The 27,091-nt window shown below is 38.0% G+C and overlaps 2 protein-coding genes across 2 annotated transcripts; one reads left to right on the plus strand and one right to left on the minus strand.

The window, feature by feature from the left end:
* Window positions 1-7,851: 7,851 nt before the first annotated feature.
* On the minus strand, window positions 7,852-15,281 carry LOC139716792 (small ribosomal subunit protein eS1-like). Its single transcript, XM_071628321.1, has 6 exons — window positions 15,204-15,281; window positions 12,852-12,955; window positions 12,141-12,328; window positions 9,625-9,833; window positions 8,873-8,982; window positions 7,852-8,312 (listed from the first exon to the last, which is right to left on the minus strand). Exons 1-6 carry the CDS (start codon window positions 15,263-15,265, stop codon window positions 8,188-8,190), a joined length of 798 nt encoding a protein of 265 aa, XP_071484422.1. The 5' UTR covers window positions 15,266-15,281; the 3' UTR covers window positions 7,852-8,187.
* A 2,697-nt stretch (window positions 15,282-17,978) lies between these two features.
* LOC139716793 (protein YIPF6-like) lies at window positions 17,979-24,995 on the plus strand. The gene is made up of 7 exons (XM_071628322.1): window positions 17,979-18,011; window positions 18,872-18,994; window positions 19,657-19,735; window positions 21,517-21,559; window positions 22,154-22,282; window positions 23,107-23,267; window positions 24,671-24,995. The coding sequence occupies exons 1-7, from the start codon at window positions 17,979-17,981 to the stop codon at window positions 24,808-24,810; spliced, it is 708 nt and encodes a 235-aa protein (XP_071484423.1). The 3' UTR covers window positions 24,811-24,995.
* The last annotated feature ends 2,096 nt before the right edge of the window (window positions 24,996-27,091 follow it).

Raw genomic sequence — 27,091 nt, forward strand, 5'->3', positions numbered from 1 at the left:
CTCACCTGGGATAAGACAACGGTCTCCATGGTGACAGCAGAGTACACAGGGGTGCCCTGTATTCTCCTCCTTGTGCATTGCTGTTATTTCATCTGTTCCATAAACCAAATTTGTACAAAATGACTCCTAGTAACTAATTAGTTTATTCATGCCTTTTTATCACTGCTGTCAGTGTTCTGTGGACGGGCAAGATGATGTGTCTAATGGAGGTGAAGGATTCAAATTTTCTGATGGAAGCATCTCCCGTTAAAACAGAGTCCTCAGGACCTGCATTTCCCCCCCCCCCCCCCCCCCCCAGTTATATTGCAGTGTCATTAAAACCAAAGGGAATTTTGCAACATAAATTTTAATGAAGATACTTCTGAGACTTGAATTTTAATTTTGTGGTAACAAAATTTTGTATAACCTTGTTCATTGTACCTGTAGTGCCCTTACAGTAGAATCAATCATAAATATGACTTGTATACCACAATAGTCTTGTGATCATTCAGCTGTGTATGATGCATAGGTCTACCAGGCTTTCTATTGTGTCTCTAATCTTAATGTGTACAGTCCATGAACACTACTTGGCCATTTCTGATAAATTGTCAAAACCATATCTTCTATTAAAGCTGCTTTGATATCGATGCAGTAGAAAGCACGCCAAGTCAGGCTCATCGTCCTCTGACAATAGCTCAATTACCTAAAATATTCTGTCACACACAGTCCTGTCTATAAACTTTAGTATATACTCCACTGTCATTCAACTTTTGACATTTCACTGTGTTTTATCTTCAGAGTGAACTATGGCATAATAAATGAAAGATAACTACTTGAACATGGATAGATTCTTTGAAGATCTAATTTTCGGAGAAAGAAGTATGGAGTAATGCAGCATACTGCCTTTGGAATATCTCTACCCCGAAGACTCTGTCAATACCAGAAGAGTCGGGTGTCACTTATAATCATTGTATTTATCTTTTTTTTTTAAAATCATTTTCAACTCATTTAGATTGGAATAATTTCTACTCATCAGAATCCCATTGTACAGAGCTTGGCTGTGAAAGAAAAAGATTTTTGTGTACAGTGGCAAATACAGTCATGTAGCAACTTTTATTTTTGCAGAAATTCTTGTAATGTAGATATGTGTAATTCAGCAGAAGAGAATATTTTCTACAGTATTTATAACAAATGCAAAGTCAGGAAGTTGTATATATTATTATCTCGTTTGTGCCTTGTGTAAAGTATTGATCCCTTCCATTTATATCATCTTGACTTCTTTACTGTAGATATAGAGAAATCTATAAACAGCTATACATGTATTTGGTGAATGTACAATTTGTATAGAGTAGGATATGCTGCATATAATGGCATACAGTGTTTGTGAGTGGAGTGTTTATTAATTGACATTTTGAGAATACTTATCAGTTTATCACTGTCTTCAGATGTAATTAGTCAAATCACCTTGAAATACTAAATTATGATCCAACATCGCAATATCTAGTGTAAATGTATGGACATCGAGGTGTTCTGGCTTGCACAGTCTTTTAAAGTTTCCAGTGGAAAATCTTGAGGTAGTACAGTTGTATGTGTTTCTCTACATGTTTTTAGTGTGTACTGATACTATTATTAGTCATGTACTTTATCTCCGTCCAAAGCAGAATATGCATTTTATGTTGTTCCTAATGTTTGTATCCACCTTCTGTGTGCAGTGTATTTAGCATGGTAGTCATTCAACTGTACAGGACTGCATGGGGATTGTACTCGGTTCTATCAAATGATTTGATGTAGTAAACAACAGCAACAAAATACAAATGACTGTTAACTATGGTGTACAACCTTTTAGGACTGGTAGCATTGGGAAACATGGGTGATTCCATTCAATTGATCTTCATTCACTTTTTAGTGAATAAGTGAATACCTTCAGTTTTGATACCAAAGAAAATGTTTTTTTGCTTATTTGCATAAAAAGAGCAAATTATGTATATCCCACTGATATACTGAAGGCACAATATGCCAAATCCCTTGCAGGTTTATTGGACTCATGAATTATTTTTCCAATACATGTACAACTACAGACACTTTTTTTTTCTTTTTTTTTTGTCATTGGTACCAAACAAGGTTGTGTGGGCAGGTCCACTGGTACAATGTACATGTAAAAAGCATCATTGTGCATGGATTCAACACCCACACAAAAGAAAGCAAAGGATATACATGTATTTCAGTTTATGATACAAGAAGCAATATTCTGTAAAAGCCTCTAGAGGCATCAGTATTTTATGAAATCACTGTGCTCACTATCGCAACCTTGCATTAGAAATCCCAGTTCCTAAACCTGTGTGCTCTTTTTGTACATTGTTATATTAGGTTGCATTTGTGTGCGTGTTTCCCTTTGTAGATTTCTGTTTTATCTTCCAGTCCTTAGGTCTTTCTATACCCAAGCAGAAGTGCATAGTTGCAGTTAGCTGTGCATTGGAATATTCCATCCATGTCAAACAAACTACATGTATAAATCAGTAGTGTATACGATTGTTTGTAATCAAGACTTGTTTCTGGATTGCATATAAACCAGAAACATTGTCCGACACTTCAGTAATAAATTACTTCTTACACAAGAGTGGTTGTGTTTTGTAATTTTTCAATTTGCATTGTTGTGTTGTTTTTTCTTTAGATGAATGTGCATGTAAGGTGTGCTATGTAGAGAAAAGCAATGCTCCTTTCTAGACATGTATACAGTGCATCTCGTAGAGCTTTGGTTGAACTGCATACAGTAATATAATTACAAAGTATTTGTAATTTGCCTTACTTCACGTAAATGACATCTGTGTAGAAAGGAACCAAGTTTTCTTTTTCCTCATCTGACATTCAAGTACGTTACTGCAGCTCAGCCAGAATCTGCACTGCATGTATGCAGGACGGAAAGTCGAGCCCATTTTTCTTACATGATGAAACAGTCTGAAAATGTTAACCTTCAGGAAAAGTACACTATTATAAAACTTGCCTACACTTGCAAGAGCCAAAAGATCAACATTTACAGACTGTACTTTTACTTAATTTTTCTTTTAATTCTTTTAAGGATGCAATCGATACACTGGAATTGTAGCCGAAGTCACAAAAACTCCCTTACACATATGTGTATCATAAACATACACACCCATGCAAGGACGGACACACACACACACACACACAAAACAATTCAAATACCATCAAACGGACTGCAAAACTTGTTTCTGCCCTTCAATGGAAATGGAAGAGGAAGTTTGATAAAGTAAAGAGATAAAGGCAACAAGGAGGGTTACCGAGGGGCGATAGTAAATAGTGAATGTGGCAATGTTAGTAGAGCATTACAAGAGCATATCAGTGAAAGTGAGGAAAATTGGACAATCTGTTCAATAGTTATGAAAGTTTTAAAGTTTCTGCACAGTCACTGCTGGATAAGAAGACTACTACAGTTTATGTCACGTGCATAGAATGATATATAAAAGAAAATTACATGTATAAAGAGAATTTCACGAAATTTCATGTTTCAACTTATACTCCCTTGACTTGTCATTGATATAATGCTAGGGGTAATATTATTTCCCCTGCCTTCTGAAAGAGGCAAGTCAAGTGCTCTTTTATCATTCGAGGAAAGTGAAAATATGTTAAATTTTTTGTATATTTTCTTTATATAGTTCTACACATGCGACACCACAAGCTGTAGTAATGCTATCTGGCTATGGTGGCACTGAAACTTGAAAAATTTATAACTTTTGAACGGATTGCCCAATTTCCTTCAAACTTTCACTGATGCATTCTACTGTACTAATATTGCTGCACTCTCTCAATTCACATATGAACACGTATGTGCCCTGTAATGTGGTAACGATTCTCAGAGAATCTAATAATGCAAATTACCCCCTTCATGTACAGTCAACTTCGGATACCTCGAATTTGTCGGGACTGAAGAAAATGGTTTGAGGTATGCGAAATTTGAAGTACGCGAAATTCGAGGTACGCGTACATACGTCAAATTTTCTTCGACTTATCCGATGTTTATCGATGTTCAACATGGTATCTGTTATAGTGCCTACCGATTGTTTGCATGCTTGTCAATTGGAATTGAATCGACTTTTATATGAATGAATTGAATGAAAATCGGAATTGAAATCAAAATATCAGAAACTAGAAATATCACTGAAGGTGATTAATACCCCCGCCCCGTGACGACAGTCTTACCCAAGGAATGATCTTTCCTTGATCTTCTGCCATTTAAATGCCGTTACCATGGCAACGCAGCTTCCGACACGTCCGAAAAATATGTCTTGCACATCTTCCCACCAAGACTATTGTGTGTGGCACATTTCATAAGCTTTTGTCAAAAACTGAGGAAGTAGTTCAATCCACAAGATCTTTCCTTGATCTTCCGCCATTAATATGCCGTTACCATGGCAATGCAGCTTCCGACACGTCAAAAAAATATGTCTTGCACATCTTCCCACCAAGACCAATGTGTGTGCCACATTTCATGAGCTTCAGTCGAATACAGAGGAAGTAGTTCAATCCGCAAGATCTTTCCTTGATCTTCTGCCATTTATATGCTGTTACCATGGCAACGCAGCTTCCGACACGTCCGAAAAATATGTCTTCCACATCTTCCCATCAAGATCAAGGTGTGTGCCACATTTCATAAGCTTTGGTCAAAAAACTGAGGAAGTAGTTAAATCCGCAAGATCTTTCCTTGATCTTCTGCCATTAATATGCCGTTACCATGGCAACGTACTTTCGGGTACTGTCAAAAAATGCGTCTTGCACATCTACAACCAAAGGCACACATCTGTACCAAGTTTCATGGAAATTGGGCAAAAACTGAGGAAGTAGTTTGCAACACAAAATTTTCCATCATTTTGGCTCATAATATGTGAGCTGTTACCATGGCAACATACTTTTTGTCACTGTCAAGAAATGTGTCATGCTGACCTATATCCTAAGACAAACATTCAATATGAATTCCATGAGAATTGGAAGAAAACTGATGAAGCAGTTTTGCCATGAAGCATTTTGCCCTATATTTTACCAATAACATGCCGTTACCATGGCAACGCACTTTTTGCCACTGCGGAAATATGTGTCTTGCACATTAACATATTCAGATAAACATCTGTACCTAATTTCATCAAAATTGATCAAAAACTGTGGGAGGAGTTCGCGACGCAAGATTTGTACCCATTTTTGCCCATAATATGCCGTTACCATGGCAACGTACTTTTGGGTACTGTCAAAAAATACGTCTTGCACATCTACAACCCAAGGCACACATCTGTGCCGAGTTTTATGGGAATCAGTTGAAAACTGAGGAAGTAGTTCGCGACGCAAGATTTGCAACGGACCGACCGCCCGACCGACCGCCCGACCGCCCGACCGACCGCCCGACCGCCCGACCGCCCGACCATCCGCTGATTCCTATATACCCCCTTCAAACTTCGTTTGGCGGGGGTATAATAAAGATTTTGGTGGCCCTATCGCGCCACCGAAAAAAGTCGGATGTTTGCCTTTACTTTTGAAAATGAACAGCGGAAACAATCGGCTCCGTAAGATACTAAATTAAATGTCGGATGTTTGCTCATACTTTTGGAAATGAAAAACGTTAAGACTCAGCTCCGTATGGTGCTAAAACTAATGTCAGATATTTGATTTTGCGTTCGGAAATGAATAAGGATAACATTCAGTTCCGGAAGACGCTGAAATATATGGCGAATATTTGCTTTGACGTTCGGAAATGAAAAACAATATTCAACTCCGTACGATGGTTAGATAGGTGTCGGATGTTTCCTTATACTTTCGAAAGGAAATAGCACTAACATTTGGCTCCGGAAGATGCTACAATAAATGTCCGATGATCGCTTTTGTGTTCGGAAGTAGTAGTAATATTCTGCTCCATACAATGCTAAAATAACTGTCTAATGTTTGCTTTTAAATTTCGAAATGAATAACAGTAACATTCAGCTGCATTCAATGGTAAAATTAATGTTTGATGTTTGCTTTGACGTTCGGAAATGAGTAACAATAACATTCAACTCCTTACGATGATAAAAAAAAAATGCTGGATGTTTGCTTTTACGTTCGAAAGTAAATGGCAATAACATTCAGCTCAGGAAGATGCTAAAATACATCTCGAATAATTGCTTTTACGGTTGGCATGTTTGGAAGTGAATAGCAGTAACATTCTGCCCCATTTGATGCTAAAAAAATATTGGATATTTGCTATTACATTTCGAAATGAATAACAGTGACATTCAGCTACGTTTGATGGTAAAATAAACGTCTGATGTCGGCTTCGACGTTAAAAAATGAAAAACAGTAACATTCCGCTCCGTGCGATGATAAAAAAATTGTCAGAATGATTCATTTCACTTTCGGAAGTGGACAGCAGTAACATTCGGCTCCGTACGATGATAAAATAAATGTCGTATGTTTGAAATGAATAACGGTAATATTCTGCTTCGTACGATGCAAAAATAAATGACAGATTGTTGCTTTTACATTTGGAAATGATTAAAGGTATTAATCCGCTCAGATGCTGAAACAAATAGCGGATGTTTGCTTGTTTGATAGCATTCAGCTCCATAAGATACTAAAATGAATGTCGGTTGTTTGCTTTTACATTTCAAGATGATTAACGGTAATATTCGGCTCCGTAAGGTGCTAACAGACTAATAAATGTTGGATGATTGCTTTTACAATAAGAATGAATAACGGTAATTTTCGGCTCTTTACAATGCTAAAACAAATGTCGGATGCTAACAAATGTCGGCAAATGCTCTCATGTTTTTCATTTAATTTCATTTCTAATGTTTTTCTCCATTTTTTTTTTGAGTGTCGCCAGATTTTAATTTCGAGTAAATTTGACCACCAAAAAATAAAAATCAGTGATACTGCTGGCCCGATAAAAGTTAGTGTGGAGCCCTGTCAATTCTATTCTTTATTATGCTCGGCCTATACTTCCACATCATATTCCACAATATTTTTATAATCGCATTGCTGAAAAAAAAATCAGTGCTTGCGTTCTTGGGGAAGAATTAATGAAACATACTTCGTGAAAGGCAAAAAAAAAAAGTTAAAAAAGGCACTACGCAGGAGATTGATGTTTGGACAGTGGACCGTGATTAATGCCAAAGATATAACTGTCAACACCTACGCAGGTGCGCCACGACGGTTAAGAAATCTACGCGCACAGTATGACTATCATGATCAAGAATTAAAACACAGTGGTTAAAGAAAAGGAGATGATGGGGCAGAGCGTAGTGCTATCGTAAGCACTCCATTGGCAAGGGTGCTATGTGCATATCGTGTACGTATGTAGGTAGGTGTTGGGGATTTTTCTTGTCAGCTGTGTACCGGGTATTTCTTTGGGCTCGCGATTGTTCTGGTCGGGAAGATTTACAGTCGAGTGTGAAAAGATTTGTGACATGTCTTTTTTGCTGTCCACGCGCGCTTAATCGGAGATGCTGAGTAATGTTTGCAATTTCGATTCGAGTTACATGCTGGGAAAAACAATAAGTTAATTAAGATCGGGACAGTGGATTTCACTTCGAGGTAACCGAACTTCGAGTTATTTTCTTCGAGCTACGCAAATTTTAATACACGGAAACTCCATAGGAACAATCAGGACTTTCATTTTGCCCCCGAGGTCAGTGATATTCGGCTTATCCGACGTCGAGCTATCCGAAGTTGACTGTATGTCAGTAAAAAAAAAAATAATAATAAATTTTGAGAAAACAGAATTCCACTAGTTTGGGGACACACTTCTACCAGAATTTTCAGCACTGGAACAATCAACAACTTACATTACACGCATACGCGACATCAAACAAACCAAGTGGCTTACACATATTTAGTATTTTACGTGATTTTTATTTTGCATTGTCAGAAATGCATGATGACAACTGTCAGTTAATGAACAGTGATTTGGACCAAGAAATCTAACGATGGCGGCTGGCTTTGACGATGACTTCCCTGTAAAGCAATCAGGAGACCTTTCGGAAGTTGTAACTCAGGGTTGATTTGTGTTGTGTTGGCAAATGAAACTCTTGCTGTCTGCGCTGTACTCTTTTGGATGTGTACTGTGTGGCAATGTTTCCAGAACATGTGATATGCTGTCTGCGCCGTACTCTTCTGGATGTGTACTGTGTGGCAATGTTTCCAGAACACAGGATATGCCTGTTGGGTTTAGACGCTTTCCTGGACTGGTGGTTCGTAGCCGTCGGGCCTGTCCACCTTGGTTCCCGTCTCGTCCTCCGTCGTCGTCTTGCCGCTGCCTGAGCCCTCTCCGTGGAGCTCCATCAGACGCGAGACTGGGGGTAAAGGATTTAATCTTTCTCATGAACAACTATTTCATGGTGAAACATTAGACTCACCATATGGTGGAATATTAGTACCAAAGTCTCATCCCCCCCCCAAAAAAAAAACAAAAAAAAAAACTGAAGGAATAAATAATTCATAACAATGAATCATTCTTTTTTTAATCTTACAATGAAAACACAAGTGTCAAAATAGTGCCTCCAAAACCCTTACGATGGAACCATAAAATCTCGAAGAGGTTCCATCTGTAAAGTTGTATATGTACCTGTAATGATTTCCGTTTTCATTGCTGCTTGAGAGTGTAAATCCACAGCCATGACCTTCATGATGGACTCAATTTATACAAATGTAATTTTGTTGGTGCTGCTTCATCCTTGGATTTGTTTCATTCACACTACTCACATCCCCCATTAATCACACAAGGAGTTGTAAAGACCAACAGAGGGCTAACCCTACACTTGATATAGTTACTATGATCATAAAAAGCACATTAGCAAATGAATAGTGGGAACAAATCAAAGCTGATTGTAATGCTGTTCATCTGTCTACCTACCATCAAACTTGGGCTTCTTGAGGACCTTGACCTTGCGGATGTGAACATCGTGAAGTGGGTAGATGCGATGACAGGCCTTCTCGATGTCCCTGGCGATGCTGTCTGGGATCCTGTGTGGCAAACCATATATCACGATAAGTGAGCGTCAGTTCAAGTCTATAAACACTACTGAAAACTGATTGAAAACTGATTGGAGTGTCTTTAGATTCTATCCCTAACAACATATATGTTATACCTAAATTCTTCAAACTACCGTTAAAGTAAAGGCATGACCTCTTTGTTTAATTCACATCAGTATGGGTTTTGCATCTCAAAACCAGTGATACCCCCTGCACATCAAAATGACAGAAGACTACAATTATTTCGCTGCATCTTGTCTTTATGCTCAGGACATAAATTAGACTGCTAAAGTCTACTGTTGGGCAAGTATGAAAGCGCAGAGAGGTGAAGATCAAGACTTGGTAAACAAGTATAAGAAGTGCGGGTTTCATCTTATATGTACAGCTACTTCACCCACGGATATGTGCCATTTTCACGTACCCCAAAATGTGAAAAATCACGTTTTGCTGTGGCACAATTCTACACGAATTTGGCTTCTACTTTTTTTTTAATCCATCTGCATAATTGCACACACATTTAATTCTTTTATTTTCCTACTTAATTCTTCCACCTGGAACTAATATGGCTGTTCTGACATGTCATGACACAACTGGCCTAATGGTGGAAATAAAAGACAAAGGATGGTTACTCACAGCTTGTTGACAACTTCCTTGAGGTCATTGGCCTGGCACTCGCGGGTCATGATCTCCACCATCTTGCGGCGGATGGCACGGACCTGGGTGCTCTGGGCGTAGGAGGTCTTCTTGATCTGGTTCTGTCGGCGCTTGGTGAAGCCAATGCAGAAGAGGCGAAGGAGGTAGCCGTCAGTGGTGCGGACGTCCACGTTGGCATCGATGAGGGTCTACACAAAGACATACCAACACCCAAGTTAGCATCCAAGTGTATTACAGCATCATCGACGTATAGTATTTCCAAGAGCACCCCAGCATCCATGACAGAGACCACATATTATGATGCTATTAAAGTAAATTTGTCATAGAGCTCTCTCACATGGTTTGTGTTAGTAAGAAAAACAAACACAAGTACTCGCCTTGACTTTCATTATAAAATTCAGAATCTCCAGTAGTTCATCTCTGTAGCAAAATAATCAAAGCCATATACAGTCAACCTTGCTGAAGTAAAATCTATTTGGACTGAAGAAATAGCTTCGATGTAGAGAAAATTCAACTTATAAGGGATTAATATCAATAGAATATAAATAGAAGAGGACATGAAAAGACCTCCGACTTATTCAAAGTCGACTTAAGCATGGTTGACTGTAGTGTCTTTCTTTAGCAACATCTATTGTCATAAAAATCCCAACTAATGTCTTCATGAAACAAAATATATCTTTAAAAATCAATTCTCGCTATCGCCAATGACGTAAAAAGTACCCGGATGTGGCTTTTCCTTCAAGATTTAGTGCACTTGGTAGCAAGGGCACTTCCGGCGCGGGTCATAATTTGCACAACGCTAGCGTGCGCGTACGTGTACCTTACCTATAGCGCAGCGACGACCACGGATACTAGTACAGTAGGCCGCTGTATACGTATACCGCCCGAGCCAGCGAGTGGCCAGGCCTGTCATACTCGTACACTGTAGTCCCCGCCGGCGGCCGGCCTTGCATTAATTAGCATGCACCACTAGCACTGCACGCAGCGCATAAGCTAACACATATACCGGTACGGCGTACATCACAGATCAGTCATCTCTGCATACGCTGAAAATATGCTGGAAAATATTCACCCACCTGGATATACAGTATATGTGACAGTGCACCTCAAAACGAACATAAAGTCGCACACACTGATTTTGCGTGAGGACTGAAAATAAGTGAAATGGGTCAACCTAGCCGAACTTGACTTTTTCATATTTTCTGAAAGAACGGGTCTTCTTTTACATTATGCTAAAATTTGGTATCATAAAACGGGCAGGAAAGTGTATTTTTTTAGCAATTTATCTCGAACATTTTTGGTAGAATAGTGTGATTAGGTGTGTCTTTAGAATCCCTTTTTCACTTCTGAAAAACCTTGTCCACACTCTTCACTTTCAACTCTAATAACTTTTGAAAGGATAGTACTACTGCTTTGAAAGTTGGCATTAATTATGGACAGAATGTGTTAATGAGGCATGCTTAATTTCAGTTTAATCTGATAATCCCTTCATTGTTGTTACTCTGGTGGTTTACTTCCTGTTTTTTGTCCCATTCACCGCACAGCCAGCACGGTCTGGTAAAGATTAAGCGCTTGAATAGACACTGTACTTCAGAGCCTCTTTTCTCAGTTCACACTTTTCCTGAGTTTGTGCTTTCTTTCCAATATTTAGATAGGTTAGGAGAGTCCATTTGATTTGAGTTATACATCATTTTAAAGCTTAAAGTCTGCTCTTTCAGAATATGGTCTTGACTAAAAATTCATGTCTGGCAACTTTTTGTTTGTTTTGAGATGCAGTGTCACATATCGTCATGGAATGCCCATCTTTTTTTTTTTTTATTTGCTCTCTGTCGAAATGTCGCGAACACAATCGGGAACGAACAGTGATCTCGAACTTACTAGCAGTATCCTGTCTCCGAAGCAATTTCTTCCAAGCAAGTACGTACAATGTACGTAGGCACTAGGCCTGCTTTATACCTAGTGCAAGTCGCGCGTGCACGTACTGCGCTGTGGAGTCACCCGCAAACTTCACCCACGCGGCCACGTCTAGTCTCACATGCCAGTAAGGGTCCTATTTCTGCAGATTTTTTTTTCATTTATTGTCGTGCGAACAACACATGGCAGCTTCGCAGCAACAACCAATAGTCGTATTAACAGCAATTTCTTAATGGAGAAATTTCAAATCATATCAAAGCTGTAATTCAAGTCGAGAAAACTGGAAGTACACGTAGAATACAGTCGGTTGTGTGTGTAAATAGCATTAGTCACGTATCACGCGCGTACGAACGGAAGTGACTTTGCTACCGGACTATCCCATAATGCACCGTAAATGACGCTTAAATCATCATCCGGGTACTTTTTACGTCATTGGCGATAGTGAGAATTGTTCATGCAGGCTTTAGAGATTTAAATAGGCATATTGGCCCAGGAAGGTTTTATAATTCACTGCCAATCATCAAATTGAATTCAGTTTCAGTGAAAGGGAAATTAATCTATACAATTTATATTCTTTGCACCTGCCACTTCTTGACCATGGAGCAGTACTTGTCCCTGGTGAGGTTCATGCCGTGGAAGTTTGTCAGGCAGTTGCGGCCACGGACATCCTCCACCATCAGGCGGAACTTGCGGAATGCAACCTCATCATTCTGGAGGTCAGCCAAGGAGACCTCAAACACACGTCCCTTCAGACCGTCAGAGGCGATCTCTGTAAAGGTAGATAAAACAGCATGATGAATAGAAGCTGGGAGATCCAAATCTAAAGCCAGTAGTACTCCTGGAATTGATCTCTTTTTCATCTTACCTCAAACCAAGATAACAAATACACAAAAATGATGTTTGTTTCTGTTTTTTCTAAAGACGTGATTCCGCATTAACCTGTAGGCCCTAAAGGTAGAACAAATTTACATCTGGTCACATACCAGGCAAATTACTGAGCTTGTCTTGTAGGTTCATTTTAGTAACACACAAGGTAACGACAATCATTACAGAAATGAAACATTCTCATCAGCTTTAGGTGAGTACAAGAACAATTTAACAGCTAAACAAAACATGCATGCATTTTCACTTAGCTTGCACCTACTTGTTTGTGTTCATGACTTTTCAAGTTTATGATGACTTTCAAATCTTTGAAGACCTTAACGTTTAGAACTGCTCTTTTATTTTGATTGTATTTAATTCCTTTTTACAATCAAGTCACATTTGAACAGTAATACACGAAGTATCCTTACTAGTTCCCTGTGTCCTGGTCACCAGAGTCTTGCCGATGTTGCGGATGTTGAACATGGCAGGAGCCTTGACATCGTACCATTCTTTCTTGGTGAAGGGATCAGTGCTACACGCAAGAGAGAAAAATCACATCAATAGCATTTGATGAAAATTTAACTCATATATACTCAATTCACGATTAACCTCAGGATTAATTCTTGGATTTCAACAATCCTGTTCCTTTAGGTTATGATGTAAAGCAAGAAGTGTGTATTTATTTCACTCATTTGAAGGGCAAATCATTGTAGAAAAGTAGATAATTTGAAATATCTTCGCACAAGATAAGGCTAACCCCCATTTTATTTTTCTCTTTATAAATATAATATTTGTGAAATGATGTCAGATTTCACTTTCCTGGGGCTGATTCGTGCAAGGAGAGGCAAGAGCCACAGAAAAAAAGCACCGAAAATTTCGACTTGAAATTCGAGTGAGATCAGGGGGGTGTTTCATCAATTTAGTCAGCGCTGACAAGTTGTCAGTCTCTGACAATTTCAGCAAAATCCTTGGTTTTGATTGGCTGAGATGCTCTGGTCACTGACTGTTACCATGGTGATTGTCAAGAGACTGACAACTTGTCAGCGCTGACTAACTTGATGAAACACCCCCCAGGCCGATAGGTGCGGCAGCCTTGCATTGAGTGAAACTGCTGGCACCCATGCCATGGCCGTGTTTCAGTGAGTCGCTGCATATATATTGCATTATTGGATGATCAAAACTCAATTTTTGTCAAAATGCGCTGATAGAATTTTTTTTCTTTTTTTTTTCTTCATGTGATGAAGATCATTGCGCATGTAACAAAAAAAAAAATAACTGTAAGAACTTGCTGTGTTGCTGCAATTTCAGGGATGCCAAGTTCAAAAAATTTTTACGAGTGAGATTTTCAGGACTCCGCATCTCGGCGCGCGAATGTGCATGCGAGCGAGGGTGTGGGAAGGGTTTTTCCCCCTCCCATGGCCCGTTAGGGAGCTTTTTCAATTTTTAGCTCTTAATGGTGCGATCAGGTGCATACTTAAGTGACTATATTTTTCACTTATTTTGAAAGACAAAAGGGAAATATATACCTTCAATTGCAACTATCACTTTGATCCTTTGAGCTATGCTAATTATTATTTATAGGCCCAAGTTGCAGACATCGCCCGATGCGTGAGAATAATGGGCGCCATGCGTGAGATCGTGAGATGGACCCTAAATACTTGAGTCTCACGCAAAATGCGTGAGACTTGGCAGCTCTGCAATTTTCATGTCGGATGTGATATTGTGAGCGCATGTCATGAGATGAGATGGATTGATAAGTGAACAGGGGCCCCCTTGAGCACTCTGGCCAATGCAATGCTCATCATCATCATGCACATCAGTCCGGGAAAATCGAGTTTTAATTAACCGATGTAGAGCGCCCATTAAAACATGTGTGTTTTAATGGGCACTCTGCATCAGTTGATTAAAACTCGATTTTTGAAAAAAAAAAAAACAGATAGGATTTTTTCTTCTTTTCATCATGGATAGTGGACATGTGTGTGTAACAAAAAATCACCATGCAAAGTTGCGACAATTTATACGTCAGATGTGAGACGAATAGAAGTGAATAGGGGGCCTCATGAGGCGTTCCCCCCAGTCCTCATGAGGCGTGGGGGCGGTCCTCATGAGGCAGGGCAGTCCTCGTACGCGGGAGCGGTCCTCATGAGCGGGTTTCCCGGACTGACATGACTCATGAGACAAGTGAGAAGGGATCCTTTCAAGGCTTTATATGGATACTATGAGCATGTCGTTCTAAGTTAGATGCCGAGAGGTTGACGATTATCACCGTAGGCGTGTAACCGTTAGTGTAGCCTGGGCCTGTCCGCTGTTAAGTGTCCACGCAAGTCGATGATTAAAACTTACGCCTTACGGTGCCTCCACTACCGGCAACACGTTAGTTAGATCGGGAAAAGAGACCTGTAATTACACTTTGTAAGACGTCGCCTGGACAGTACCACATCTAGAAAAACCTTACATATAGTAAATCGATCACGTGCCGATATCGCCACTAATTAGAAAGTGACTTAACGCTGAGTTTGCCTTTTCACTTAGCTCACCAATCAATCATTCACTATCACTGTATCAGTATCACACACACGTACAGCTCCCCGTACAGCTCCGCCGCATCACCGTATGCGCCAGTGCACTAGGTGTCCACATTTGTTATCAGGGAAGGAAGCTACAACCACGAGAAGTATCAAAAAATATCTGAGTAATCAGTACATTTTAAGGATTACTGTTTCATCATATCCATAAAATGATATACAATGATGTTCAAAAGTACTTTATCATAACCTTACATCTTCTTCTTGGATCCCTTTTTGCCTCCCTTAGAGAGTCGTTTATTCTTGCCCACCGCCATGGTTAGCGAGCTATTCGAAGAGGAAGTTCTTATCGCAAAGCATAATGGGAAGCCATGGGAGCTGTTTCATTTCTGCGTTCAATGAGGACATTTCACTCAAAAATTAGACTAATTTTATCATGGAAAATTTGTTGACTTTGTGTCATGATAAGTTTCTGTATTCATTTTGCATCATCTCTGAGTCTTTGATCAACATTGTTGTTTCCAACGACTGCAAAGGCAAATATTTTGTCGAGACCATTTTATAGCAGACGACATAGCTCACATTGCACGCCATGCACGTCACAATACTGGATAGTAGTGTACGTTGTGATCACATCTGACGGCTGATCGCGCAGAGTTCTTTCTATCTATGCATTTCAATTCAATTCAGTTACGATTTTTCATCAATCAAACAAAAAGAAATACATAACAAAATACAAAGTATACGTTTGTCAATTCATATGCTTAACTATTTGAAATCAATACATTGTGATTATATATAATACATGAATTTATAATAGGCCTAAAGTTCCGTCTTTGCGACCCTCTAGAGTTTATATTGTGTCTTGTATGAAATGTAAACATTGTAAAAAACAGTGCCCATCAGGTCGAAATCCCAATAGGCTAATGGACCATCAAAACCAACGGGCCTGTTGGTTTCAATAGGGGAAACAATGTATTGCTCCATGGCGAATGCCACTAAAGAAAATTTCTTGTTGTTCCATTACAAATCATTTTCTTCTTTTTATGAGGGGACTGCTCACTACAAGCTCTGCTTTATCGCACGGTCCCCTCCATTTCAGTTCCAACCATTTTGTTTCTGAGTTTACCATTATGAGAAAGCATTTATTTGTACCTCTGTTCATAATTTACCTGTGTCTTTATTACTTGTTATTATATGTTCATCACATTGTTTCTGAGTTTACCATTATGAGAAAGCATTTGTACCTCTGTTCATAATTTACCTGTGTCTTTATTACATGTTATTATATGTTCATCACATTGTTGTACTAATGTCGTGCACGACATTATTTAAATTGCATACACAAATTAACATTATTTTCATTGTACCGGTATCCCTTATTTGTTGGAGCCCAAATAAATCAACATGACTGGCCTTGAACTTGACTTGACAAATCCAATACATATCCAACAAACACCAATAGATAGTTTCATAATCACACAGTGCATATTTTTGTTTTGATAGGCCCCTACGGGTTTTTTTTTTTCTTTGAATCTGTATCGACAACAGACATGTGTTATTATGGAAATAAATTTCATTTGAATTGAATTGTAAAAAGTCCTATTGGTCCAGTAGAATACCAATAGACAATTTCTTAACCTTATGCGAGTTTTGCTTCACTTTGTCTCCCTCTACAAATTAAATTCGCAACTGCTGATCTGTAAATTAACACACATGTCGGGAAAAATACTGAAGGAACTGAGCGGGAGTCGAACCTGTCATCTATACTGCTTCCGTCGAACCTGTCATTTACTGCGGAAAGCAGTAGATGACAGGTTCGAGTCCCACTTCCTTTTTTCCGACATGTTTGTTAATTTACAGATCAGCAGTTGCGATCTCAACAAATTTAATTTGTAGAGGGAAAAACTCGCACCAGAACCTTCATCCCTCTGAATAATACATGTACCATTCTTTTATTTAATATGCCTTGTCCGCCATGGACTTCTTGAATCTTGAACCTTGAACCTGAAGGAGTAATCCCTGTTGCAGCTTTTCGCGGGAAGCTATACTGCGATGGTACACGGACGGTATAGTACACATCAAAGGCCAACGGACGGAGTGTATTTACAGATGGCAATAATCAATTTGAAAAGCCGGTGGATCACAGCATCCTGGATCCTACTGGGGGCTGCACTAGATGTGCCGAATAGATGGATAAAAGGGATCGTATAGTTTTGGTTGAGACCTAATTTCAGGTTTCTAACATTAGAAATTGGTGAGATAATGAGAAACCTCTTATGAAATATGAAAGATCATGTAATTATATAAGGAATTCAACGTTTATTTGATGAAAATTGTTTTTGAAATGGCTGAGATATCAAAAAAAGACGGTTCTAATAAAGTGTTGGATCCACACTTTATTACGATCGCTTTGTTTTACTTTGTTTTTGGATGTTTCAGTCATTCCAAACCCGATTTTCTTCAAATAAACTTAAATTCCTCTTAAAATGGTATGTTATGTACTGTATCATAAGTGTTTTCTTGGTATCTCGCAAAAAGTTAAAAGTCCAATTCTCATCTCCACCAATACTGTACCATCCCTTTAACCTAAAACTATGGAAGAAATTATTGAAGTCACGGCGTTTCATTCATTATCCTATAATTCAGTAAAGAAACATCTCTGTTAAGTGATCTAATTAACATTCTCCTTGATTTGGCGTAGCTTGAGAATCGGTACACGCATTCTCAAGCTGCATGGACTGGATAAAACAAAAAGGTAAAGTAGAGGATAGATAAACATCGTCTATAACAGCAAGTATTCGTAGGGGGAGAGGAGAAAGATGAAAACTAAAATTGTCATCCCTCAGTCGCGGTACGACTTGTGTTGAGTCGTATCGGATCGCAAGTCGTCTGACTTCCCGACTGCGCACATGCAACTGCACGATCGATGAGCATGCACCATTCATGTGTGTTACTAGTCCACGCTGTCGTGAATGGACGTGACGCGATCCAACTGCAATCGCATTCAAACAAACTTGACAGTCAAAGATGGCAGACGTGGCAGAAGCCGACCGACAGCAGGTGAAGCATGTTTTTCCAGACATCTCTGTGTAGAATATAAGTTTCTCAAATATACTTCCATTCATCATAGTTGATTGTGTTATTCCAAGTATTTACCCTGATCTGCAGCGACATAGGAACACGTTTATTGTAGTTTAATTCATCATCTTCATCGCTTACAATAGATTGCAGTCCCACACTCTCGAATTTGTGTAGGGCCTACTTGCATATATTTTTTTCCCTTGCAAAGATGCCAAAGTGCCTTTGAAGCTGTCCTGATGTAGATATGCTGAAGAATCTGCAAATCAGAAAAGTTATTACCGGTACCTGTATAATACAATGTACAGTTGTAACCTGTCAAATGGTTACAGTGCTATAGTGATGTGTTAGTGTTGGTAAAAGAAGTGTGTTGTGTATGAACTAGTGCCAATACCAATGGTTCTTCTCTTGCCTTTGGTTCTTGCTTTTACATTTTTTTTTTTCAGCTGACGTCCACAGTGCATAGCAAACAATAGAATGCCAGCCATTAAGTCCTGTTAAATACTGGTTAAATGTTCCCCTTACTGTGCAATACATCATTACGTGGTATAATTATTTTGCAGCAGTTTTATTTTGCAAAGTTTACAGGTCAACCCACATTCACAAAATTAACACCTTTCAAAATATTGTGCAATAGAGTTGTATCCAAGGTGGCAATTTACTATTTCTCTCTTGAATATTGATAATAAGTTCTTCCTGGTTATGTAAATGTGGTTCTAGATTGCAAAATTCAGCCACTCACAAAATTGTCTTTCAAGTTGGCATGATGGCCGCCAACTACATGAAATGCAGTGCAGTCACACTATTACCATTTTCATTTTAATCCTGATTGTTTCTATCAGTTTGAGGCCAAGTTCACTGACTTGGAGCTCCAGCACCCCGTGGAAGGTGACATCACAGTCCCAGGAGCTCACGATGAGGACAGTGAACCTTCAACTCTCGATGAACCCATCACTGATACCATTGTGAGTGCACATTTTCCAAGACATGTAGCAACTCACTTTTAAATCATGACGCCTTTAATACAAGGGAGAAGGGAAAACCTGATGGTATGAATATCGTTGCTTGTTGTACAAAAAAAAAAATTAAAATAAAAAAGATATTCACCAGGATGTTCACTTGAGATGAATGGGTGAATGATGTATAAAGTACCAAATTGAATACCGGTAAAGTAATCAATTTATTAATCAATGCATGAATGACTATCTATTTTTGCAGCAAAGCGGATTATTCCAACACTGCATACCTTTTTGTATTGGAATGTACCCTATGCATCGATGTTTTAAAATTCTCAAGTCTATTCTAATATTGATTACAATTTTTTGTCCATTTCCATCCTTGAATGGTAGATACATCATGTCTTGTACACTGTACATGCAGACAAAGCGTACAGTTGTACATCTGTACACATTTTTTGTTATTGTTGTTAGTAGTGTGAATTAACCCTTGTGAAGTTTTAGAAGCACATGTGTACACACTCACAATCACACACGCACACACATGCACACACACACACACACACACACACACGTATACATGTACATACAATGTATACTGCTACTAGTGCTAGATTGAAATGTCACTGTATTTACACATTGTTATATTTTTGTGCATCGCTCCCCATCAGATGAGGGACCTTCGAGCTGTTGGGGTTAAATTCTTTCATGCCCTGTATCCCAAGCAAAGCAAGGCACTTCTTCGAGATTGTAAGTATTTTGTGACAGCCAAATTACCTCATGCTTTGAGCCCTCCTTTGCATAAAACTCCAATGTCTGACATGCCTTAATTGAAGTTGCATGTGTACCAAACTGTTTCCATGCTCTGTGTAAAAGTGATTTGACAGCCTGTTGCAGTGAGAGGAAGATATACATGTGACCGTGCATCACAAAATAGAGTGTGCTGGTAATGCACACTCAATTATATCTTAATCTGATAATCCCTTCATTGTTGTTGCTATGGTGTTTTACATCCTGGCTTTTTGTCCTATTCATTGCACCTCCAGCATGGCTTGGTAAGATTAAGCACTTGAATAGACTCTATACTTCAGAGCCTCTTTTGTCAGTACACACTTTTAAAGAGTGTGTGCTTTCTTTCCATTTACAGGTTAGGAGAGTCCATTTGACTTGATCTATACAGGTCTGCTCTTTCAGAATCTGCCCTCGAGCAGCTAGAAATTCATGTCTGGTGACTTTTTGTTATGTGATGCAGGGTCACATATGCTATGTGTATGATGTGGCTTAAATTGTTACATGAGTATTGAATAAACTCAGATCATCATGCTAGGGTCAGATAGCTCTGGTTATAAAACTTTGTGACCAGAATTCACAAACTTTAGTTTACTCTGTAAATCTACTCCACGATAGATTGAAATGCCAAATTTAATTCAAACAATATGCATATATATTTATATGCATATATATGCAGCCTAATCCATTTTTATGCCCGTTTTATTCTGTGGGTTAAATATATTAAAGCCATTTTCTAGATTTAAACAACCCTTATGAACTTGGGCCTTTACATTGTGTGTGTGTGTGTGTGTGTGTGTGTGTGTGTGTGTTATATGTGACCATGCATCACAAAGCCAACAAAAAATCGCCAGACATGGATTTTTAGTTAAGGGCAGATTCTGAAAGAGCAGACTCTAAGCTTTAAAATGATATATATAACTCAATCCAAATGGACTCTCTTAACCAATCTAAATATTGGAAAGAAAGCACACACGCTGGAAAAGTGTGAACTGAGAAAAGAGGCTCTGAAGTACATGGTCTATTCAAGCGCTTAATCTTTACCAAGCCGAGCTAGCTGTGGGATGAATGGAACAAAAAACAGGATGTAAACACCATAGCAACAACAATGAAAGGATTATCACATTAATCTGAAATTTAGCATGCTCTATCAACACATTCTTTACATGATTAACTCCAACTTTCAAAACAGCAGCATTCTCCTTTCAAAAGTTATTAGAGTTGAAAGACATACCTGATCACACTATTCTACAAAAAAGGATTGTAGAAAAACTGCTGAAAACACACTTTCCCATTCATTTTATGATCTCAGACTTAAGAATAATGTAGAAGAAGAATAACTCTTCCAGAAAATATGAAAAACTTAAGATTGACTTGGTTGACCCATTTCACCATTTTGAATCAAGGGGTGCAACTTTTTGTTGGTTTTGTGGTGCACTGTCACATATAAATTTGAACATAATTAAAAAGGTGGATGCTAGATATAAGTGTACACAATTTGTAGTTTTAGTCTTGGAGAGTTACAAAAAAAAAAGAAGATCATCCTATAGTTTTCTTCAGTTTCTACTATTATCCTGTAGAAGTTGTTATACCTAAAACAATAACTTAAAGTTATTGGAGAAGAGAAAGTCCTTATAACTTTTAATGTTCCTTCGTCATCACATTTAACATTATGTTTGAATGTGAGAATACCTATCCCATTCATTTACATTGAGAGTGTTCTTATTTTCCTTGTATTTTAGGGGACCTATGGGGACCTTTGGTGATGTGTACTCTCCTTGGAAGGTGAGAATTTGCCCCAAACTTTGCTGAAATCTGTAACTACTTACTCATCCTCTGTCTCAGTATTCACATAAATGCAAGGACAGAGATTGGTTCTGTGTTGGTCACACAAAGTTTATTTTAGGACTGTACCACAGGTGTGAAATAAAAAAATATAAAAAACATAGAGTCTTACATTTTTTTTTTTGTTACTTGCCAGTAATTCTCTAAATTTATTGCATTGTGCTTGGATTCTGAGTGTAAAGCATTATTGCCAATTCCTTTATCTTGTTTTGTCTCTCATTTTTTCCAAAGTAGAATGATTGCACACATTTACTGAAATGAAAGACTGTTTTTACATATAAATGTGATAATGTTTTTGCCCAAAATAATGTGGGGTACATATAACTACATTATACTTCATGCATGCTGTTTTATCTTTCAACATGACATTCACTGAACGATGGGAGCTGTTGCTGAAAAGCAAAATTAATATGTCTTCCTGGGAATGCTGATAAGGCACACGGAAAGAGAGAAATTAAAACAGTTGAGTGAAGAGGATAGATACTAGATATATAAATGTACTTTTTAATACCAGACTTAATATTGTCATTTCAGTCTCCTCCATGAATCGTCAGCTGACGATGAAACCTCCTCCGCGCATATGCAGTTTGCAGAGGTTTTTGCTCTCATCTCGTTTGGGGCTGTGGTCGTATCGCTGAACTCAAAGCTGCTGAAAGGCAACATGTAAGTACACAGTGTATGAGATTGATACTGATGATGATGGCAAAAATGCTGAAACAATGTGAAGCAATGAATATTACTACTATTTGGCATATCTATAGTGCTTTCAGTTGGCACGTAATTCCATAAAGTACTGGTTATGTATTTCCAAGGACCATTCAAATGTTACAGTGCCTCCATAGTGTTTCAGTGGTTATAATGGTTTGTAAAGATTGTTGTCATTGTAATGAGTTTAAGGTGAAATTATGTTTTATTACCACAATTAAATCTTTTCCTACAAAAACATTTCCCACTTAATGTATTACTTGTATGCCTTTTAAACCATAACAAGAAAAATATGTCTGTAACTCCGATGATGACAGATGAAATCCTGAATAGAAATGAAGCAAAGAATGTTCCTGCTATCTGGCATGTCTTAGTGCTTAGAGTGAATTTTCTGAATTACACAAAGAAGAGGAAACACCAGGTTGTAAAACCAACAACAACTAAGTCACAATTACAGCCATTTCACATGTAAGTTTTATATATTCTGTGAATTGACAATATACATCTACTCTTACATACCCACATACTTTGAGTTGCCATAATGGCTTACTTTTTTTTCTTGCTCTCTTTCTCTCTTCCCCCTTTCTTTTCTTTCTCCCTCTCAATCACTCTTGTTTTTATCTTTTGTGATTTTTCATCAATCTATATTTTTGTCCCAATCTTTCTCTATCTCTGTATCTACTTATATATCTTTCTTTCTATCTGTCTTTCTTTCTATCTATCTATCTATCTATCTATCTATCTATCTATCTATCTATATCTATTCATCAATCTGTCTACAGTTCCTTCTTCCAGAGTGTCTGTGTGCTTGGCTACTGCCTGTTCCCATTGGTGATCAGTCTCATCATCTGTAGATTGCTTATGATACCCTCGGGCCATGTGACCCTCCTCTTCGCCATCAGAATTATCCTGGTCATCCTTGCCTTCTTATGGTCAACATTAGGTGAGTTTTCATGACATAGAATCAAATTATTCCAGCATTCTACTTTTTGGTTTTGTGTATTTGCTGAGAAACAGCTGCAAAGCTGAGAGTAAATATTATAATTCTGTGAATAAATAGTGAAATAAACCCAAACCAAAGTATTCCAACATTCTGATTTTTGGTTGTGTTATTTTTCTCTTTTTTTTATTTACCTCTGCCAGTATGTAAAACCTACAGCCGGCGGGGGTTATGTTTTGGGTTTCATATGTTTGTATATTTCTGTCTGAGTGTCTGTGTCCAAAAAACAAAAAACAACAACAACAAAAACCTCTGGAACAAATGAACAACTTTTCACAAAATTTGCAGGATGTGTTTATAATGTGGTAAAGAAGGAATGGTGAAATTTGGGGGTCATGATGTCAAAGGTCAAAGGGTCATAAAATACATAAAGTAAGCTTAATCACCCAATACATGTGAATTTGTAACTCAAGAACAGATGATCAGATTTTCACCAAACTTGCAGGTTGTGTTCATAATGAAGTAAGAAAGAAGCAAATGAGTTGTGATCATGAGGTCAAAGGTTAAATGGTCATAAAGAACATGAGATAAGCTTAATCTCCCTGTAACTCAACAATGGATGATCAGATTTTCGCTAAATGTACATGTATATATTGTGTTGACATCCCTATACTTCTATAATGTATGTGATGAAGATACAGTGTACTGCCTATGAAATAGCAATATTAGAATCATGGCTGCTAGGGGGAGATCTGCTCTCTTGAAGTGCTCCTGTAATTCCAAATAGCTTTTCTTGTAGAGTGGGATTGGGGTGGGGATTAGGATGGGGCAAGGTCTTTGGAGAACTACTCAAGCTCCTGTTTGAAGTTGTTACTAGTTATGAGAGTAAAACAAATAGAGCAGTGAAAGTTTTATTATAATGGGGCAAGCAGTAAAAAAAAGTGGATAATGAAACAGTAATTTAGGGCACAGCCACAAAAATGTAGAAGCTTGGATGAGGTGGTAGTAAAACATCACAAGCTTCCTATTGGGATGTACTCAAATGATCACTTGGTAGTTTTATCGTTTAATTCTTTATTTGTGATAAAATTCCATCAATAACTTTGTGTGCCTTGCATCAGATTAAAATGTGATGAATGATTTAGTATCAATGATTTATTTTCTGCAAGGTATGCTATCCTACTGAGTTATCAGCAATGACAACAACAAACTTTCTTTCTTAACAACAAACTATGTTGTAAATTATCATTTGCATATTTTATGGAGATGTTTGGGACTTGATGACATCATGTTGATGTACATTATTAGACTTACTTGCATTGAGATACAGTTGTACTTATTTGGAATGTAATCCTCCTTGGCAGTTTTCTTCATGATTTTTTTTTTCTCTCTCTCTGTGTTTGCAGCTTCTCTGGCATTCCTTGCAGACAGTCAGGCACCTCACAGAAAAGCGCTGGCTGTCTTTCCTATCTGTCTTTTCTACTTTGTGATTGGCTGGATGATCATCTCGCAAACAGTTCCCGTCTTGGTAAAACCTGCAACCTAGGCCCCGTTCCAAGTGGCTGGATGCTATACATGTAAGATGTTCCTGATGTTGTGATTGAATTATGATCTCGTTGTTCTCTTGAGGGATATTGTGAAATATGGCAACATTTACTTCAGTATTCTCAAATTGATTTCTATTACAACCAATATCTAAAGACAAATCATCATCTTTACATTGTAAATGTACTATCTCTGTGGAGGAACCCTCCTCATATGATAGCTTATAAAATTAACCCATTGAGGACGAGTCCCGAGTATGCTCGGGCAGGTGTCGTGGGGAAATGCATGTTGTAGCAAAATCAAACCATCCTCAATGGGTTAAATTAATTGTATTGATGGCAAATTACTTGTGATTAGCAAGTGATGAATGACAAATGAGAAACGTTTGGTTATATGAAGAGAAAAGTGTGTAACATTTTTAACACAAATATAATGAAGATATAAGTTTTATCCTGCTTCTCAAATCAGTGATTTTAGTCACCATGACATGTTTAAATTCAGGCAAAAATATTGAATTTCATTACTTTCTTGTGCCTGGCTTTTCATAGGACATGTCATTCTTTTTTGTTTGATTGTACTCTATCATGTTGAGTCAGCATGAATATGGGGTAGGGAATACTTTTTTGAGAGTGACGTTTTGAGCACCCCCATCAACTGTTTCAGGTCATAGACGACTTAAAGATTTTGACATATAAAGAATAGGGTAGTTTGCAAGAATAAACCCTTGTTGGTTGCAGAGGAGTCTGTGCCAAAGCATCTCTTTTAGGGTCTTTGCATGTATAATCTATCCCTCCACTGTAGCTGCTCTCGACCCTGTTGGGACCAGCTACAGTACACAGCCTATGGGACAGTCCCAGTCATGCATGTAGTCATTTTGATGGAGACTCCCAATTCCTTACAATCGACAAGGGTTTGTGCCTGCAAACTAAGAGTGGGATGTTATTTGAACCAGCCATTCTTGGTATTTCTGACTTTCACAACATATTTGACTGGACAAGAGAGTGTAAATGCTTTGTATAAAGGTCGGTACTTATCCAGATGAAAATTTAAAACCGTCTTTATACTCCTCAGTTTAAAATTACCACATAGAGTTCCAGGTTTTGATTCCACGATATGCCTGTCATGTCAAAGGTTTGTTTATTTTCAGGGGATAAATTTTAGTGTACACAATAGTAGTTTATTTTATAGTTTACACATAGCCATACAGTGATAAAATATGAGCGTTGGTTGCACTCACTGTTAATATTTCAGATTGTCATTTGATGGTAATCGAACTGTATAACTTCATGTGGAGACTTAATCTGTGTCTTCATGTGATTATGTTTTATACTTCTGTTTTTCATGCAGCTTATGATAATTGAAACAGAGGTGGCGTGGAGAAATTGTACATACAGGATTATTTTCAAACTTATATTTGAATGCAGTACTCTCAAGACTACAGTATTGGAAGCCTGAACCTTTGTGACATTATTTTATCTACGTGTACCTGTGAGGTTTGATTCTTCAAGCTACACATTCCTTCATTATGTAAATTCATTGTCAGTTTGAGTGATAGAACAGCATACATAGGAAAACTGTTATGTATTGTGGTGGTGTTTTTTTTTAGTGATTACAAATTCAGATGAATTTCACATGGTGTTGACAGAAAATGAACATTATAAATGCTTACTGAAAGCCCTGTGTATGTACATTTACTACGACTTTTCTCAACTCTGTAGGCATGTAAAAGTGGTTGCTATATGTACACACATGCTGTGGTTATATCCAGAATTTTTTGTTTGTTTGTTTGTTTGTTTTTCATACTTGAGAACATAGAGACAAACAAGCAAGCCTGCGAAACCTTGTTCGTATATCAAGTGGATAGAATATTGTTGTACATCCCATTGTTGTGCAAAAGTTCATCAAAAACTATAAAACTACACTCCTCATGATTGTTGGGGCCGTGTGTGTACAATGTTTTGCATGTGTTGATACACTGTGTTGTCCATGGTATATTTGAGATATACCAATGTATAGAAAATTATCTATCAAAGTTACAAATGAAACTGAAAGTGAGAATGTGTTAGGGGGGATGTTAAAGTCACATTGAGTCTGTTCCTCTTGTTATATCATGCAGAATGTATGTAAATTGCACATTTTAACAATTCTTTCCGTTGTTTCTGCTAACGATAGTTCCGCGTTTACAGCACAACTCTCAAGGGTGAGAGAATGAGTGGTGATGCCGCCATTGCTCTGTAAGATTCAGAATACTGTAGATGTTTTACTCATGAGGATGTTGTAAA

Source organism: Diadema antillarum, unplaced genomic scaffold (genome assembly GCF_040938485.1).
Source record: "Diadema antillarum isolate AM-2024a unplaced genomic scaffold, OU_Dant_1.0 scf00000070, whole genome shotgun sequence".
In the NCBI taxonomy this organism is placed as follows: Eukaryota; Metazoa; Echinodermata; class Echinoidea; order Diadematoida; family Diadematidae; genus Diadema; species Diadema antillarum.